Below are 20382 nucleotides of genomic sequence, written 5' to 3' on the forward strand. Positions count from 1 at the left end.
GTGGATCTGCAGGTTTTCCTGCATTTCCTGCTGTCCAGCTTCTGAAGACTGTTGTTCATCTATTTTGTCCATTTTTATCTGTTTAAACCAGAAGAGACTACCTGGTCTTTTATACTCCATCTTAGAGTAAGAAGCTCTAGGATTCTTCTTAATTATTATGTGCTTATTTCATGGAATTGTGGAGACAGTAAGTCATGATTATTGTTAGTATCACCTTTGGGTTTTATAATAGGTAAACTGATTATTTCTACTTGACAGGCAGGATAGAAAGCTCACAGGATTGGTGTCAGATCTCAGAAACAGCACATACTAGCTTTGTGATCTTGAGCTTGCAATTGAACCACTTTTAGCTTCAGCTTTCTCATCTGCAGCATGGGAATAACAGCTATCATTTGTGATCCTTGCAAGGATAGATGGAAATTTATGTAAAGAGATTGGCATGTAAAGAGCCTGGCATATTGCCAGTATTCAGTAAATGGTTGCTATTATAGTGATGCCCCTTCTCTGTCATCTTATAAATGGATATATAAATACTTTAGTCATCCTGGCAAAAGGAACTGTTTTTCAACAGAGATAATAAAACTTGTAAATTCTTTCATCTCTAGCAAATTTTACAAAAGAAAAGATTGCCTGACTGTCTGCTGTGACATGATTACATACTTCACACATGACTTACTTGATACAGCTACAGCTATAGTTAATCAAAACTCAGCAAATAAGTAAAAGGTGGCCTACAGCCAAAATGATTTCCTAGTCCATTACAAATTAAAAGTACGGAGATCAATGCTAGAGGCAGACCCACTGACAACAGCAAGAAGTAACAGTGATTACTGTGGCAGAAAAGCTATAAAAAGCAAACATAAATACTAAAAAAAAAAAAATTGCTCAGTAGTAAGGGATCATAACCATTGAAGCCGTTACTCTACAGGCAACAGTGACCCTGGTCATCAAGAAAAGGGTGAAATTGGGTTCACTGTTCTCAACTTAAGGAAGAGAATTGTGTGATATTGTATGGAAGCATTCTATCTATAAGTTCTTTTTTTTCTTTTCACAAGTTTTTTATTGAACTACAATTAACATAGTTTTGTGTTAGTTTCAGGTGGACAGTATAATCAGCAATTCTATACATTTCCCAGTGCTCATCAAGATAATGTACTCTTAATTCTCTTTGTTTCACCTCTTCCCCCACCCAGTTCCCCTCTACAATGACTAGTTAGTTCTCTATATTTAAGATTCTGATTCTTCTATTTTTCTCTTTTCTGTTTGTTTTGTTCTTTAAATTCCACATATAAGTGAAATCATATGGTATTTGTCTTTCTCTGCCTGACTTATTTTACTTAGCATTCTATCCCCTAGGTCCATCTATGTTGCTGCACATGTGAAGATTTCATTCTTTTTTATGCCTGAGTAATATTTCATATATATACACCACATCTTCTTTATCCATTCACCTATCCATGGACACATGGGCTGCTTCCATATCTTTTCTATTGTAAATAATGCTGCAGTAAACAAGGAGGTGCATATATCTTTTCAAATTAGTGTTTTAATTTTTTGGAGGTAAATACCCAGTAGTGGAATTACTGGATTTTATGGTAATTGTATTTTTAGTATTTGAGGAACTGTTTTCCACAGTGGCTATACCAATTTGCATTCCCACCAACAGTACACAGGATTCCTTTTTCTCCACATCCTCACCAACACCTGTTATTTCTTGTGTTTTTTATTTTATCCATTCTGATGGGTATAAAGTGATATCTCACTGTGGTTTTGATGTGCCTTTCTCTGATTAGTGATGTTGAGCATCTTTTCATGTCTGTTGACCATCTATATGTCTTCTTTGGAAAATGTTTACTGAGGTCCTTTGCCTATTTTTTAATAGAATAATTTGGTTTTTTTGGTGTTGAGTTGTAGAAGTTCCTTATATATTTTGGATATTATGTTTGGTTGATGTTTTCTTTCACTCTGCAAAAGCTTTTTATTTTGGTTAGTCCCAGTAGTTTAATTTTGCTTTTGTTTCCCTTGCCTGAGGAGATGTATCTAGAAAAAATGTTTTTATGGCCAGTGTCAAAGGAATTACTGCCTATGTTTTCTTCTAGGGGTTTTGCGGTTTCAAGTCTCACATTTAGATCTTTAATCCATTTTAAGTTTATTTTTATGTATGATGTAAGAAAGTGGTAGAGTTTCATTCTTTTGCATGTAGCTGTTAGTTTTCCAAGCACCATTTGTTGAAGAGACCATCTTTTTCCCCATTATATATTCTTGCCTCCTTTGTCAAAGATTAATTGACCAAAGAAGCATGGTTTTATTTCTGGGCTCTCTATTTTGCTCCATTAATCTCTGTGCCTTTTTTTTTTTTTTTGCCAGCACCATACTATTTTGATTACTATAACTTTGCAGTATATCTGGAAATCTGGGATTGTGTTACCTCCAGCTTTGTTCTTTTTCAAGTTTGCTTTGGCTATTTGCGGTCTTTTGTGGTTCCGTATAAATTTTAGGGTAATTTGTACTAGTTCTGTGAAAAATGTTGGTATTTTGATAGGGATTGCATTGAATCTGTAGATTGCTTTGGGTAGTATGGACATTTTAGCAATGTTGACTCTTCTAGTCTATGAGTATGGAATACCTTTCCACTTGTGTCATCTTCAATTTTTTTCATCAGTGTTTCATAGTTTCCGGAGTATGGGTCTTTCACCTCCTTGGTTAAGTTTATTCCTAGGCATTTTGTTATTTTGGGTGCAATTATAAATGGGATTGTTTCCTTAATTTTTCTTTCTGCTGCTTCATTGTTATTCATTAAAAAATCATTCACCTTGATCAGCTGGGATTTATTCCAGGAATGCAGGGGTGGTTCAGTATTCGCTAATCAATGTGATACATGACATTAATAAGAGAAGGTATAAAAACCATATGATCCTAGATGCAGAAAAAGCATTTGACAAAGAACAACATCCATTCATGATAAAAACTCAACAAAATAGGTTTAGAGGGAACATACCTCAACATGATATTATGAAAAACCCACAGCTAATGTCATACTCAATAGTGGAAAACAGAGAGCTTTTCCTCTAAGATCAGGAACAAGACAAGTATGTCCATTCTCCCCATTTTTATTTGTTATATTACTGGTAGTCCTAGCCATAGCAACTGGACAAGAAAAAGATAGGACATGATACTACGTAAGTTTCTTTTTAAGAAATGTTAACCGCTGGTTGAATAGAAAGTTTACTAAATCAAATCTCTAAATCCTTGATGAGGCTGAGTAAATTAATTTCTGCTATACGTGTTTGGGTCCTGTTTAAAAAACAAAACAAGTTGACTTTGAAATCATGCTGTAATATTCACCTTAAAGAAAAGTCTATTATAACATTGTCTTAAATTCTTTTGAATAATAGCATTAGTCTTTTTTATGTGTTCTTTAGAAGAATACAAATTTTGTCTTTCACCTATCATGTTCTGTATTACATTTCTCATATAGTTTGCCTAACACTTTTGCCCAGCACTTCAACAATGTTTGGGTTCCCACTATGTAGCAAGTCAGGAAGAAGGTAATATCACCAGGCTGTGTAATTAATGCTTTAGCTCACTGTACAGTGCTGGTTGCCATGAGCCCCTCATGATGAGAAGGTGGCATAAAACATACAAAATGACCAGTCAATATAGTTCTTTGTTCTCAAGGAATTTCTAGTTGTGTCTAAGTTCTAAGAGTTGAATAAATTATTTCCTCATCAGATTAGATCACCAACAAATTACCTAGGTGGACCATAGTAACTTGCCCCCTGTGGAAAAGCTATCTCTAAGACCTTGACTTAGAAGAGAGAGATTTTTTAAATCACCAAATGAAGAATTCTCCTGCATTTGTTTCCTCATTTTTATTAAAGGCATTCGCCATTATTTTGTTCCCTATATCCCTTATAAAACTTAATGCTACAAAAAAACTATTTTCTCTCTTGGGGATTTAGTATAATTATTTCCAGTAGAGACTAAGAATTCTGTAATTCAGTATATAAATTGTGAGTTAACACCTCTAGGATTTATATACATGCTTCTCCTTTTCATGGTTTGGTTTTCTGTTTCTTCTTTTACAGCCTTAGCTAATGAATGCTTTTTACTCTAAGCTGACTTAAATCTCATTTTGGAAGGATATAGGATTGAAAACTAAAATAAAAATGATAGAACAATTTAAGAGTGTCTGTAAAAATACTCATTTGGCTGTAATCAAGTGCTTGCATTCATAGTAGGCTGTGCCTTTGAGCACATTATGAGCTAACACCATCAGGGTTTTAAAGTGTAATGTAGCAGTGTTCTTGAAGGGCTATAACAGTGATCTTTCCCACCTCTCCACCATCCCCCAAATATTGTCAGGATAATGAAAACATCTTTCTCTATTAGTGGTTGGTTAGAAAGTGTTCATGTGTCATTGCTGAATATCATTAGGTGTTTAAATGGCTGTTGTCTGTAATCATACTATAATTTCAGTTTGTGTAGTGTTTTTTTCCCCCATAATTGTTTCAAGGACTTCACTTAAAGCTGTGGTCACCAGTATTCATTCCTTCTGCAGTGGGGAGTCTGAAAGGGGAAGATCAAGCTACAGAGTGGTCTTAAAAGATGTACCTTTTAAAGAAGGGGAGGATTTGCTTTGTCATTGACTGAGACTTAAGCCTGAAGGGGCATCCAAAAGAAATAGGATAGAAATGCAACTTTAAATCTAGGAAAGGAAGGTTAATGTGTGTTATATCAGTTTTCTGGTATGCAGCTATATGTGTCATTGTAGAAAAAAATGAACATTTCAAACGTGGTTATCAGAGCATGTATATTAATGCCAAAGAGCCAAGTTTACAGTGTTTTGTTGTAGTCTTAATTACTAATTACTTTATTACTTTCTATATATTGATATCATGAAGCATAAGCTTTTAGTTCTTCTGCCTCTCTGTTTTTGGTATGTTAATTTGTTTTAATTATGTGAAGCATAATTATAGAAAAAAACAAATTCTTCATTGATAGTAAATGCTATCATTAAATACACAGTTTTTATATAGTAAGAGCCTGTCCCACAGAGAGCTAGCTCCTTTTTTATTCATAGTGTATTGAGGATATTATGTTTTTGATGATTTATTGTCTGGAACTCATCAGATTAAGTTTTAGCAAATCTTGGTAATTTAAAATAATCCATAAGTACATTAATATCAGAAGTACGCAGTTATTTTTGGTAAACTGCCATGATGAAACATACCAAACTAGATGATTCCCAAATTGAAAATGTTTAGCTTCTTACCAATATAAGCATTTGAGCTCTGAATTTCTGAAATGTTACTTATATAATTCTACCTGATTTATCAGTGAAATAAATCTTTGCAAGTTTCTTGACCTTACAGATTTTGGGACCCTCAAATCTCGGTCTGGGAGGGGAAGTTTCCAGTTTTATAGTTGGTCATTCACTTATAAAAAATGTGAAGCACCTACTGCGTGCTGTTGTAGCTGCAAGGGACATTAAAGTAGATGAGAAACAGATACTACCCTTAAGGAGCATATGTTATTACATGGGAAAGAAGCCTCTCTGTACACAGTCGCAATATAGTATGTTATAAATGCTGTAAAGAAGCATATGCGAGGCACAGCATTAACCCAAAGGCAGGAGTAATTCACAAACTGGGTGCCTTGGTCCAGGGTCTCCTCTCTGGCTTCTGTGATGTTTCTTTCATCCTTCCTATCAGTTGCCAGAATTAGGCAAGGGAAGGGTTAGTAGAGAGAATCAGCTTTAATTGAGCTAGAGAAGTAAGGGGTGCTCAGGGCAGAAGTTCCCTGATTCGGAGCCAAGGGTGTCTGAGCTCCTTGAGGTGAGACTTGATGTGGAAAGAGGGTCACCTCTTCCTTATAATCTACATTAGCAGGGATGTTTGTTCTCATCGATTGCATTCACTCCTGCATTGTAAACTTTGTAAGCGTCAGGGACTGCATCTGGGTTGGGATTTTGGGGTTTTTTGTTGTTGTTGTTGTTGTTGTTGTTTTAAGCCAAGGACTTTAAGAATAAGTTTTGTGTTGGGTACAGGAGCCCTTAAAGCAATACAAATACATAGATGGCTTAGCTTCAAGGCTCTTTTCAGATGGGTGCCAACACTTTAGTACTGTGAGAGCATTTCTTAAGGTATGGTGCTAAGGTGGATAAAATGAAGAAAAATAAGAAAGAAAAGGGTACTTCCCCCCCTTTTTTTTTCCTTTTATACTTAGACTAAAGCAAGAGGAACAAAAACAAGTAGTTGGAAAGTAGAAATAGGCTGGAAGGTAGCTCTTGGTAAAACATGCAGGATAGTTGGGGCGCCTGGGTGGCTCAGTCGTTAAGCATCTGCTTTCGGCTCAGGTCATGATCCCAGGGTCCTGGGATCGAGCCCCGCATCGGGCTCCCTGCTCAGCGGAGAGCCTGCTTCTCCCTCTACCACTCCCCCTGCTGTGTTCCCTCTCTCGCTGTCTCTCTCTCCATCAAATAAATAAATAAAATCTTAAAAAAAAAAAAAACCATGCAGGATGGTTAATTCATTAGGTTGAAAGTGCCTGTGGATCAAGAAATAGTAAGATTAGGAATGTCAGGGGAGTGTCTCAGAGTGCCCCATGTAGCTTGGCAATGACAGATGACTTTCTACTTGGTTTGAATCTACTGGTAGATTAGGTTATAGCTCTTGAAAATATGTAAAATTCTTTGTATGTATTTAGGCTATAAAGATTTGTTGAATTAAGTTCATCTTTATGATTTATTCCCAAATAGTTCTCAATATTATAATGTCCTTAGTCTATAATTTAAAAACACTGGAAATAGAGGGGTACCTGAGTCGCTCAGTCGGTTAAGCCTTCCACTCAGCTCATAATCTCCAGGTCCTAGGATCGAGCTCTGAGTCAGGCTCCCTGCTGTTTCTCTCTCTCCCTCCCTCTGCCCCTACTCCCTGCTCATTCTCTCTCTCTCTCTCAAATAAAAATCTTTAAAAAAAAAAAAAAAAAACCTTGCAGATAGGAGTTGAGTTTTTGCTAAATCTGTACAGAAATGCAGGTTATTCTGGGGGTCAGAATTATGTTAATGTATCATTTGTGAAATTATAAGCTGTTGCTCTACTATAATCTGTTACCATCACGGGTCATTCATATGTGTTAGAAATGAAACACCATGATTGTCTATTACAGTAGACACGGTGTACTCATAGTTCATTAGTGATCACTCTTAGTCTCTACCTTTTCATACTGATTTAATGATGCACAGATCTGAAGTAAAAAATATATATATATAGAGAGAGAGAGAGAGAGTGTGTGTGTGTGTTTCACTATCCTCTAAAGTATGAGCTCATTTTATTGACCTTTTTGTAAATTAGATGCTTTCTGATGCAGCACCTGGAAAACTGAGAATTGTCCATGGAGATGTATTGACATTTAAGATAGAAAGGGCTTTTCCAGGAAGTCTTAAAAGACAGTGGGAGGATGGTAAGTGATTTGGGGTTGTTTTCTTATTTTCTTTTATTATTTATAGTACAAATATTTGTGTTGTTATGTGTTACAAATGTTATTATACATTTATATTAAATATTACTAGAACAGAATTAAATAGGTGGTATGCATTGTAATTTTTTCTACTTTTTTTCCAAAATAATAAATCTAATTCCTTTTTTTAAATTCTAATTTACTTGTCTCATGTTTTTTAAATGTTCAGAATTCTCTTCAAATAAACTTGCTATTTTTATGATACCATATAAGGATGGGATAAACTATGAACTGTTAACTTTTTCCAAATGGTGAAAAAAGAAATGTTTTAGTAAACCACGCCCCATCGAATTTCCACAGTCTCCCACTCAGTGACCAGCCAAGGCACTCTTCATCCGTAGACTGTTTACTGGGTGCCTGCCGTGTGCCAGCTCGCTGGGACACAGAGATAGGTGAGGTGTCTTACGTGCCTGTGAGCCCCGTCGGAGCAGACGCAGGTGCTGCTGTGCGCCTCCATCTAACTGCCTCCTGTCTCCGGCCTCTCCACAGCCAGGCTTCTTCAGAGAGGTCGGCACTGCCTGTCCCCGCCTTCCAACATGCCATTCTCTTCTAAGCACACTGACTCCAGGTTTCCAGCCTTGCCCCAGCCATGCTGGAGTCACACTGACCTCCTGGTTTCCTCTTCAAACCTTATCTGACTGAGCTCTCAGGCATTTATGTGACTGTTGCCTACTCTCTTCCAAAAGTTATCTCTGCTCCTGTCTTCCCTGATACCAGGTTCTCCTGTTCTTCCTTTTACATTGTGTGAGCTTTCTCTAGCTATTCTTTGCTGGTGGTTATTTTTCCACCCACCTCTTAGATGTTGTTCCTGAGATTTTTCTTTTTTGAGCATCTTCCTTGTGCTGCAGATTGGCCTGAAGGACTCTGCTCCCGTGGTTTCACTGACCATGTGTATATTGCAGACACTTCTGTCTGTATATGCAGCCAGTATCCCCTTCCTGGTCATCTGACCCTCTGACAGCATCATCTGGGTGCAGGTACTTTGACCATATCATGTCCAGATCAAATTGTCTTTTTCCTCAAACCAAGTCTTTTTCATATTTTTCCTAAGCTAAAAAACCTAAGGACTTTGAGCACTAATTAAGGTAGAATTTTTTTCGCAATAATTCAAAGCTGATTGTGAGAAAACATTGCTTTTGAAGAATAAATGGACTGAAAAATACTTAGCCATATCTTTTTATATATTTTTGTTTGATACTATTAGTATCCAGTTTGATTTAACTCTTAGCTAACATTGTATTCAGAATCCATTAATAAAATCGTTACAGGTTGTTTTTTCTCCTGCTTACCAGATCCTCCAAATGTACATATTATTGGAAATCTGCCTTTTAACGTATCAACTCCGCTGATTATCAAGTGGCTTGAAAATGTTTCTTGTAGAGGTGGACCTTTTGTTTATGGCAGAACCCAGATGACGTTGACTTTTCAAAAGGAAGTGGCAGAGGTGAGTTTTAACTTTTTTGGCTATTTTATCACCTGATCAAATTCCAGAACACAATAATACTGCATTTTTGTCACAGACTATGTTTTCTAAGATAATACTCCCATTACACACACAAACCAACAACAGCTCAACCAAAAGTTAAACATGTAATGATGATGACAGGCGTAACTGCTCTAAGCTCTCCATGGAGAAACGAATGATGTGCCACCAACCAAAAAGGCAGTGTAGTCCATGCAGGGACTCAATAGGGCCATAGAACAATTAGAGACCGATAAAACCTGTGGGATATTGGTGATACAGGAATACATAAGGATTGGCATGTGATATGTTGAGATTGATATATTGAACTTAATAAGTTCGTATCAATGAGAGAAAGATGTAACTAATGATAGTTAAAGAATGTAGTAATCGATTTGGAGAGAGGGAAGGGGGTTGGTGTCTCCTTATGCCGTACGTAGGCTTTCCCTTAATCCCCTCCTTCAGCTGTGCCTGCTATGCCTGCATTCCCATGACAGGAGTGTTCCAGGTTCACTCTCTAGAAAATAATCCTACAGGGTAGGCAGGGGCAGTTTGTGAGCTGCAGAGGTTTAATGACGGGATCTGCAGACTGTTAAGTGTTTTTTAAAAATTTTTATTATGACCTACAAATACAGAAGAGTATATGATGTATTTGTGTGGCTTAAGAAGAATACCCGAGTCCCCACCACTCGAGTCAGTAGTTATAGTCCCAACATCTTTGACACCCCCTTGTATGCTCATTGTGATGTGATCGTGTCTCCTGTTCTCCAGATGCTATGAAGGTAATCAGTATCATGAATTTGGGACTTATTATTCCCTGCTTAGTTTATCCCATAGATTCTTAGCTGTATAATTAATATACTTTAGTTTTCTCCATTTTTCAACTTATGCAAATGGATTCATATAGCATGTATTCTTTTTATCCTGATTCGCTCATGCTGCTCATAGCTGTAGTTTATTTGTGTAGCTAGATACTACCCACTCTTTGACTAACTCATAATTTATATGTCCATTGCCCTGTTTTAGAACTCTGAATTAGTTTTAGTGTTTGTTATTACAAACAAAACTGTCATGAAGATTCTTCTATTTATGTCAGCTAGAGCCCACAGGCAAGCTTTCCTTGGAGTATATATCCAGAAGTGGCAGTGCTGGATCATAAGTTCTGCAAATCTTCACTTTTGCTAGATAATGCTAAATTGTTCTCTGAAGTCATTATGCCTGTTTATATTCCCACCAAATGTGTGTAAGTTCATTTTGCTCCATGTCCTTGCTAGTACTTGCAGTTGCCAGTTGTGTGTTTTGGTTAATCAGAGCTGAATGGTGTGTCATTATGGTTTTATTTTGTCTTTTGCTGATTTTTTTAATCAGATTGAGCACCATTTTGCATGTTTATTGACCTTTTAGATAACCTCTTTTTTTGTGAAGTGCTTGCCCTTTGTCCATTTTTCTGTTGGATTGCTTGTCTTTTTCTCATTGATTTTGAGGAGTTCTAACATTTTTCATACTTGTCTTTTATTAAATGTATTGCAGATTTCTTCCACTCTTTGCATGTTATTGTCTTTACAGTGTCTTTTGAAGAGCAGATTTTTTTTGTTTTTTATTTGTTTGTTTCAAAGATTTTATTTATTTGAGAGAGAGCACGCTAGAGAGAGAGAGCACGAGAGCGGGTACAAGCAAGAGCAGCGGGGAGGGGCAGAGGGAGAAGCAGACTCCCGTCCTCGGGCTCAGGCTCCATGTGAGGCTTGATCCCAGGACCCTGGGATCATGACCTGAGCCAAAGGCAGAGGATTAACCAACTGAGCCACGCAGGTGCCCCGAAGAGCAGATGTTTTTAAGTGTAAATTTATGGTTAGTGCTTTTTGTGTCTTATTGAAAAACTCCTTTTGTATCCTGATATCGTGAAGATACTCTTCTGTGTTATCTTCTAGAAGTTTTATTGTTTCATCTTTCACGTTTACATCTGTAATCCACTTGGGATTGATTTTTGTGTGTGGTTGAAAAAGAAGCCAGTTTTACTGTTTTTAATATATGATCCCAACGAACCTAGCACCAGTTATTGGAAAGTGTTTTTCACTGACCTCTATCAACACCTCTAATGTAATGACAAGGCCTATATAAGCATTGGTCTGATTGGAGACACCAAGAAGAAAGATTGTGTGAAATCTAGGAAACAGAAGGCCCAGTACAGAAGATAGAGCATGGAATCCTCAGAAGAACATTCAATTCACATCAAAGCAGAGCAAGAATTTGGTAAAATATCTATCATGTTTGTATATACTGAAAGAATAGTTACATAAGTTAGGGAGAGTGTAGGATTGAATTAGTGATAAATGAACAGAAAATTAAGTACAGTAGGGATTGAAGCAAATAAAGTATATCACTATTAGAGGAGTAAAAATATTATTGGGAAACCTATAACTGTTTATTTTGGAAACCTAAGGAAAAAAAGGGACCTATATAAAAATAATCACAAAACTTTACTGAGAGTCTCAACACATCACTTGAGATAAGTCAAGAGAAATAGAGCCCTGGAAGAAAAAATGAGTGTTACAAAGATCCTTCATTTTTTCCAAATTATGTTTTTTCAATAACATCTTGAAATGTAGTGAAGTTCCCAGGATCATCTTGAGGAGTGGACCTGCAAGAATGGATAAGAAATTTCGAAACAGAAGAGTGATGAAAGAAGGCTTCCCTATGAGATGTTAAAATGTATTATAAAGCTCTAATAATTGAAGCACTGTGACTCATGAGACAGAGTGATGGCTACATTCGAAGGCTCAGATTCAGGCAACTTCATATTTGATAGCAATCGGATCATACATCAGCAGAAACAGAAAGAAAAAAAATTATTTAACAGATGCTTGGATATTTGGTTAACTCCCATGAAACCATTTAATAATTCGCCATACATAAAAATTAAATAAAAAATAAAGGTAACTCACCATCGTAAAACTTCTAGTTACTGGAGCCCGCCAGACAGTCTCAGGCACCAGCTCTGCTGCTGCCGCTGTCGCCGCGGCCCATTACAAAGGCTGCCACTTGAAGCGCGAGCAGCTCTGGAGGTACTTGAAGTCGGGGGTGCTGGACACGCTGACCAAGAAGGTATTGTGGTAGCCTTATATGAAGAACCAGGGAAACCTAATAGTGCTTTAGACTTTTTAAAGCATCAGTTAGAAGCTGCTAACCCAGAAAATCCAGATATAGAGTTGCTTCACCTAGAATTAACAGAAATGAAAGAGAAATATAAAGCTATTGTAGAAGAAAATAAAAAACTGAACACAAAGCTTGCTCAGTATGAACCACCTGAGGAGGGGAGGTGTACTGAACAGGATTCTTCTCAGTTGAAAAGACACTGAAAAAGTGGTTTTATATGACTTGAATAGTTTGTATAGTATATAATCTTTTATGAACAGATGCTCTCGATATATTGACATATCTTGATATATTGAATTTACCTGCATCACACTTTATTCTAAACACATTTACTTAGAAGCACCAATAATAATATAAAAAAAAAAAATTCCAGTTACTGTGTCTTCAAATTCATTGCTGTTTTCTGCAGTGTCTAACCTGTTGTTAATTTTACTTAATTTATTTTTCATTTCAGATATTTTATTTTTACTTCTAGAAGTTCCATTTGGGTCTTATATTTTCCCTTACCTCATTATGTTCATGCTTTCCTTGGCATCTTTGTGCATATGTGTAATATTTATAATAGCTGTTTGAAGGTCTTTGACTATTAATTTCACTACCTCTGTTATTTCTGTACTATTTTACTGTTTGTTCCCCCCCCCACCCCCTTCCTATGGGTCCTGTTTTTTTCTGCTTCTTTGCAAGCCTGGCAATTTTTGACAAGATACTAGATTTTGTGAGGTTTTGTTTTGTTTTAATCCTGTTAAGGGCTGGATCTTGTATTGGGTTGAGTGGTGGGTTTTACTCTGGCACATAGAGATAAGTCACTTGCAGATTGGTTTGAAGCTTGCTTTTAAGCTTTGTTATGACAGGTTCTTAGCAGCCTTTAATCTGAGGCTAATTAAGTCCCGCGACTAAGTCACAACCTTTTTGAGGAATGCATTCAGCGCCCTGTGTATTTCAAGAGTTCTTCACTTGGCTGTTGGGAGTGCAAACTATTTCTAGTCCTCTGTGAGCTCCATTTTGTCATATTTTCTGATAGTACTTTCTCCAGCCTCCCAGTCTCATGCACTTACAGATCATTTCTCAGCCAAAGACTTGAAAGGATCCCTCTGAATATCTCAGGAGCTCTCTCTCACTTCCTCCCTCCCATTCCCCTGTCTCTCTCTCTCTGTGTGTTTCCATATCCAATAGTCTTTCTCACAAATTCTGGCTGCCTTGGCCTCCCAGAGCTCTGGCCTCTGTCTTCTCACATCGAGGAGACCTCTGGGTTCTTTGTACTCCTGCCTGTGCTGCAGCCTGAGTATGGCTTCCGGGCTGCAAGCTAGGCAGTCATAATGCTCACCTTGTTTTTTATTTGCCTGTGTGGTAATGATAATAATGATAATATCAGCTATTACTTATGGAATGCCTACTAATAGCCACTTTACATGTTTTTTTATTTAAGCCTCATAGCCACCTAATGAAATAGGTATTTTTTAACTGACGTTGACACACAATGTTACCTTAGTTTCATGTGTACAACATAGTGATTCAACAACTCTATATGTTATGCTACGTTCACCCCAAGTGTAACTCTCTCTTAGTATACAATGCTATTATAGTTACCACTAACTATACTCCCTGTGCTGTACCTTTCATCCTTGTGACTTACTAGCTTTTGATAGAAAAGAATACTGAGGGGCGCCTGGGTGGCTCAGTTGGTTAAATGTCTGACTCTTGATTTCAGCTCAGGTCATGATCTCAGAGTTGTGAGATTGAGCCCCGCATCTGGCTCCACAGTGGGTGTGGAATCTGCTTAAGATTCTCACTCTCCCTTTCCTTCTGCCCTTCTACCCCCCCCTTAAAAAAAAAATAATACTGAAGCTCAGGGATTTTAATTATCAATTTTGTTCATCTTTTCAAAGAACCAGCTCTTGGTTTCATTGATCATTTCTACTGTTTTTATTAGTCTCTGTTTCATTTATTTCTGCTCTGATCTTCATTACTTCCTTCTTTCTGCTAGTTATGGGCTTTGTTCTTTTTCTAGCTCCTTTAAGTATAAGGTTAAATATATGAGATTTTTCTTATTTCTTGAGGTAGGCCTGTTTCTCTATAAACTTTCCTTTGGAACTGGTTTTGCTGCATGCCAGAGATTTTGGGATGTTGTATTTCCATTTTCATTTGTCTCAGGTATTTTTTTTATTTTCTCTTTGATTTCTTTATTGACCCATTGGTTGTTGAATAGTATTTTTTTTTTTTTTTTTAGCCTTCACAGGTTTGTATTTTTTCGTGGTTGTTTTTTTTTTTTTTTTTTTTAAGATTTTATTTGAGAGAGCGGAAGCACAAACAGCGGCGGGGTGGGGCAGAGGGAGAGAGAGAATCTCAAGCAGACTTCTCCCTGAGCATGAAGCCTGACATGGGGCTTGATCTCACAACCCTGAGACCATGAGTTGAGCCAAAATCAAGAGTTGGACCCTTAACCAACTGAGCCACCCCAGCACCCCTCCAGTTTTTTTTTTTTTTTTTTTATTGTAATTGATTTTTTGTCTCCTATCATTGTGCTTGGAAACTGCTTGATAGGATTTCAATCTTAAATTTATTGAGACTTGTTTTGTGGATCCACAAGTGATCTGTCTTGGAGACTGTTCTATGTGCACTTGAAAAGAATGTGTATTCTGCTGTTTTTAGATGGAATGTTCTGTGTATATCTGTTAAGTGCATTTGGTCTAATGTATCATCCAGAGCCACTGTTTTCTTGTTGATTTTCTGTTTGGGTGAAATATCAATTTTGATATAAGAGAGGTATTAAAGTCCCCTGCTATTATTGTATTACATTTTGTCCCTTTGTGTCTTTTAATATTTGCTCTATATATTTATATGTTAGGTGCTACTATGTTGGGTGCATAGATATTTACAGTTGTTCAACCTTGTTGGAATGGATCCCTCTGTTACTAACACCCTTCTTTGTCTTTTGTTAGTCTTTGTTTTAAAGTCTGTTTTGTCCAATGTTAAGTACTGCTACCCAACTTTTTTTCTTTCACTTCATTTGATGGAATATTTTCTATTCCTTCATTTTAAGTCTGTCTTTAGGTCTGAAGTGATTCTCTTGTAGGCAGCATATAAATGGGTCTTATTTTTCTGTCTGTCACCTGGTGTCTTTTGATTGGAGAATTTAGTCCATTCACATTTAAAGTAATTATTGATAGGTATGTACTTATTGTGATTTTATTCCTTGTTTTCTGGTTTTCTTTCTAGTTCTCTCTTTCTTCTCTTGCCCTCTTCCCTTCTGATTTGATGACTTTCTTCAGTGTAGATCTTTTATTCCTTTTTTCTTGATTTTTTTGTGTATCATTTGTTTTGAGATATATATGTGTGTATGTATATATCAAAAGAGGTTGATATATAACAACCTATGTATATAGTCATCTACTTAAGTTGATGGTTGCTTAAGTTTGAACATATTCTAAAAGCATTACTATTTTATCCCCTGCCCATGTGTTATGTATTTGATGTCATATTTTATATCTTCTTATGTTGTGTATTCCTAATTATTATAGCTATAGTTGATTTGATTACTTTTGTCTTAACCTTCATACTAGCTTTATAAAAGGGATTGATCTACCTTTAATGTATAATATTTGCTTTTTCAGTGAAATTTTTTATTTTATGATTTTCTTCTTGTTATGGTATTTTCTTTTCTGCTTAAAGAATTCCCTTTAAGGGGCGCCTGGGTGGCTCAGTTGGTTGGGCATCTGCCTTCAGCTCGGGTCATGATCTCAGGCTCTGGGATCAAGCCCCGCATCAGGCTCCCTGCTCAGTGGGGAGTCTGCTTCTCACTCTCACTTTCCCTCTGTTCTCTCTCTCTCTCAAATAAATAAATAAAATCTTAAAAAAAAAAAAAGCATCAGCTATTTGAAAAAAAAAAAAAAAAGAATTCCCTTTAACATTTCTTGCAAGGCTGGTTTAGTGGTAATGAACTCTAACTTTTGTTTGTTTGGGGAACTCTTTATCTCACCTTCAATTCTGAATGATAATCTTTCTTGCTGGGTAGAGATTCTTGGTTGTAGGTTTTTTTTCTTTCCGCACTTCGAACATATCATGTCTTCTGGCCTTCAAATTTTCTGCTGAAAAATCAGCTCTTATGGATGTTTCCTTGTGCATAACTAGTTGCTTTTCTCTTACTGCTTTTAAGATTCTCTCTTTGTCTTTAATTTTTGAGATTTTAATAATGTGTCTCCTTGTGCACCTCTTTGGGTTCATCTTGTTCAGACGTATCTGTGCTTCCTCGACCTGGGTTTTCTTTCCCAGATTAGGTAATTTTTCAGTTATTATTTCCTAAAATTAAGTTTTCTTCCCCTTTCTCTCTTTTTGTGGTATCCCTTATGGTATGCTTGATGTTGTCCCAAAGGTCTCTTAACCTGTCCTCATTTTTTCCATTCTTTTTTCTCTTTGCTGTTCAGCTTGAATGATTTCCATTACCCTGTCCTCCTGATCACTGATCTGTTCTTTTGCATCCTCTAATCTGCTGTTGATTCCCTCTGTTGTATTTTTCATTTTGGTTATTGTATTCTTCAGCTCTGATTTGTTCTTTTTTTATATTTTCTATCTCTTTGTTGAAATCCCCTCTGAGTTCATCCACTCCTCTCCCAAGTTTGATGAGCATCTTTATAATCATTACTTTGAACTCTTAATTTAGGTAGATTGCTTATCTCTTTTTCATTTAGCTCTTTTCTGAGATTTTGTCTTGTCCTTTTGTTTGGAAGCCATTCCTCTGTCTGCTCATTTTGTCTGTCTGTATTTGTTTCTGTATAAATTAGGTAGGTCAGCATTGACTCCTGGCGTTGAAGGCTTGGCCTTATATAGAAGGTGTGCTGTGGGGCCTAGAAACATGGTCACCGGAACCAGGTGCTTTAGGGGTATCCCCTGTGTTGGTTGTGTGCACCCTTCTGCTGTGACTGGGCCATGATTCCAGCAGGTACACTAGCGGGCAGGGGTGCCCCCTGCCCACTTTCCCAGTAGGAGTTGCTTTTAGGGGCAACAGTCTCCACTGAGGCTATCTGCTAGGTGTGCGGGACAGGAGCCAAGGAATGTCTGCCAAGAAGGTGGGTTTGGCAAGACAGGTCTGCAGGGGAATTCTGGGTTAGGGCAAGCAGTGCTAGCAAGGTATATGGATAGTGTCAGACTGGTGCCCACCAGCATCAGATGTCTAGGCTGAAGGAGGGCAAGAAGACTAGTGCCTGCCAGCATTTCTATTCTTGGATAAAGTTCTTTTAGAACCCTGCCCTTTTGGCGTGCTCCCTAAAACTAGTCAGTAAATTTCCTTCATGTATGGTCCAGGCACCTTTCAAACTGCTGCCTCTGTGTGGGTCTCAGAGCAAGTGAGATTGTGTGTGATCCCTTTAAGCGTGGAGTCTGTTTCCTCTAGCTCTCCAATTCTCCTGAAGTTAAGCCCAGCTGATTTTCAAAAACAAGTTATGGGGGCTTATCTTCCTGTGCAGATCCCCAGGGTGGGGGGTGCTTGGTATGGGGCTGTAACCTCTCACTTTTCAGGAAGGACCTTTGCATCTGTGATCTCCCCTCCCACTTTTGGGTCTCAGTTCCAGGGTTTGGTTCCTGGCCTGGACACGTCTTTGTCCCTTTTTCCCTTCTTCATGTGGCTTTGTCTTTATACTTAGAGCTAAGAGCTGTTCTGCAAGTCTTCAGGTCATTCTTAGGGAGAATTCCTCTATATGTAGCTGCAGCTGTGGTGTGTGATGGGAGGAGGTGAGCTCAGGATCCTTCTACTTTGCTATACTATTACCTTCTGCCTGTCTGAAGATATTTTTGGTTGTCACAACTGGGGGGTGCTTTTGGTGTCTAGTGGATAGAGGTTGGGGATGCTGGGAAACATCCTTCAGTAAGCAAGATAGCCCCTCACAGCAGAAAATTACTCCACATTTACCAGCCCAAAATGTCAGTAATGCCAAGGATAGGAAACTTTGCCTTAGAGTATTTAGCCATAAAATCTTTTTCTTAAGTAGTCTTAGAATTTTCCATCACAAAAATGTAGGATCCTTTTGTGTTTGTTAGGAACACTACATCATTACCACTTTCCCAGGATCAGTGTCATTTCCTGCTCATGAATTTGTTAACTCTCTTCTGTATGTTTGAGTTGAGCCCATATTAATAGTTTTCTTTGTTTCCTCAGCCTTTTGATTTGTCCTTGGTCTTTTATATTTCTCAGATAACATGATTATTATGGTATTTCTGTTCTTGAGTAACACAATAGAGATGCAAAACACTATGTACTCTAATTCTTTTGGGGGGAAATGCAAAGGAACAGAGGCTTAAGAGGTGGAGTAATATTTTCAGTGACTCAGTACCAGTTGTTATTAATAATAGTGTTGCTTTAACTCCACCATATGCAATTATTTTTCTTTAACAAAAAAAAATGTTGATTTTAGTTAAATTCTAGTATGAATATTGAGAAGAGTTTATATTGAGTCTATGATTTATGGAGTGCTTTATAAGTTAACACTGGTCTTCTGACCAGTTTTCACATTTTGCAAGTGAAAGTTTCAACAGGAGACTATATAGCAGCATTTTCTTATATAACTTTTGTTTGCTCTTGACACTGTCATATCTGTAATTTTATATTCCACAGATAGCACTTTTAAACATGCACTTTGCTTGGCTTTGTGAGTTATAGAACAGAAGTAAATGAACAGTCTTCTTCCCTTCTCTCTAGGTCTTCAGGGTCTAAATAGAAAAATTCAGCTCACACACATTAAAGAACATACAGACAGTATAAAGTTACAGCTCATAAAATAGAATCAGATTATGTAGCAGTAAATGAGACCTTAACAAATCTCATTTAACCTCATTTTATAGATGATGAAACTGAGGCTCAGAGTAGTTTAATGTTTTCCAGAAGGTCATGGAGCTAGTTACAGGGAAAGCTGAACTTGAAAACAGGTCGTATGTTTTCTGCTGAAGTCCTGATGTTCATGTTCTCCATGTGACTGGACCTGTGGTCTTTCTTTCTGGGTCCAGGATTAACCTGTTTATGTCCTCCCATCTTCAGGGGACCCTGGGTATTTAATGGTCACATCAGTAACAGGGAGGGAGGGAGTCACCTCACCAGTAATTATATAGTTTTCATTGTCCCTGATATTTGGCTGTGTAGCTTCTCAAGAATAAGCCTAATTTTTCTACTTGTACTTAAAATCATTTTAGATGAATAAGGAAGAAACACTGTCCTTGTGGAGTCTTTGACCCCTTGTTTTTCTTTTACTCAGAATGCTTTTAAAATTTCAAGGGTTAGAGGTTTCCTTTTACTGAAAAATAAACTGGTTTGGTTTCCTGGCCTTTTGTTGTTTGTTAAAATCCTCTATCTTATAATGGAGTTTGAATTTTCTTAGCTTTACATATAACCTATCTATCACAGAAATATTACCTTATGTTTGAATGGTTGATTGACCATTTAACTCTTGTGCTAGTTTTAAATGAAGGCTTTTGCAGAGCTTTCTGCACTGTGGCTTGAATTATTCCATAATGAATTCAGGACAGGTATGTGTGTGCTGCTTTCTTCTAAATTCAGATATCCGATTTACACATTTTCATCTCCATAGCCTAGGTGTATTTGCTGCAAAGTTTGGATGGGTCAGGCTTCCCTGGCAGGAGTGAATGCCTAGCGCTCTAAGTGAAATATACTTAAACATGTCTTTATGCCCAGAGTGTTTACCCTGCATGCCTCCCTTGTTTACTTTTGGGTTAAAGTGATTTTTAAAATTTCGTTGAATTCATCAGTGAAAACACCTTTGACATGTAAAATAAAATGTTGGGAGAGAATTCAGCATGAAATAATTTTCAAGTGTAGACTTTGTTTTTTGTTTTATATTTTAATCTTGTGGTTATGTTCATGCTGGATTTTAGTTTTACACAACTGCTTTGAAGTATGCCAGTTGTACAGTGCACTTTGAGTTTTTTACTTTCATGCCAGTGGTACAGTTAAGCTCCAAAAGAAATTTATGAGGAGCTAGAAATATTTTTTACCATTTGATCCATAAGTTTATTCTTTAAATATGTGCTTCCCGTGTTTGTTTTGATATTTGTTTGAGAATATATACGTCTCTTGGTTTTACAGTTTAGTAAGGAAGACTTTACTTTATCATTTATACTAAAGCAACTCATCACTTGTCCTGAACTCAGCCTCCCAATAACTTCAGATGTCTAAATATAGACAAGAGGCAGGTAATTTGAAAAGAGGGATGAGGTAGAGGGATGGCTTCTGAGTAACAAAATAG

General features: G+C 37.2%; 1 protein-coding gene across 2 annotated transcripts in view; it reads left to right on the top strand.

Annotated features, from left to right (window-relative positions):
* TFB1M (transcription factor B1, mitochondrial) overlaps positions 1 to 20382 on the top strand; it is a 66522-nt gene that overhangs the window by 12800 nt on the left and 33340 nt on the right. For both annotated transcript variants that reach the window (XM_036112085.2, XM_036112086.2), the window contains exons 3-4: positions 7356 to 7464; positions 8814 to 8965. In XM_036112085.2, coding sequence (XP_035967978.2) covers positions 7356 to 7464; positions 8814 to 8965 — 261 coding nt within the window. The remainder of the gene's footprint in view (positions 1 to 7355; positions 7465 to 8813; positions 8966 to 20382) is intronic.

This window comes from Halichoerus grypus, chromosome 9 (assembly GCF_964656455.1).
Source record: "Halichoerus grypus chromosome 9, mHalGry1.hap1.1, whole genome shotgun sequence".
Taxonomy (NCBI): domain Eukaryota; kingdom Metazoa; phylum Chordata; class Mammalia; order Carnivora; family Phocidae; genus Halichoerus; species Halichoerus grypus.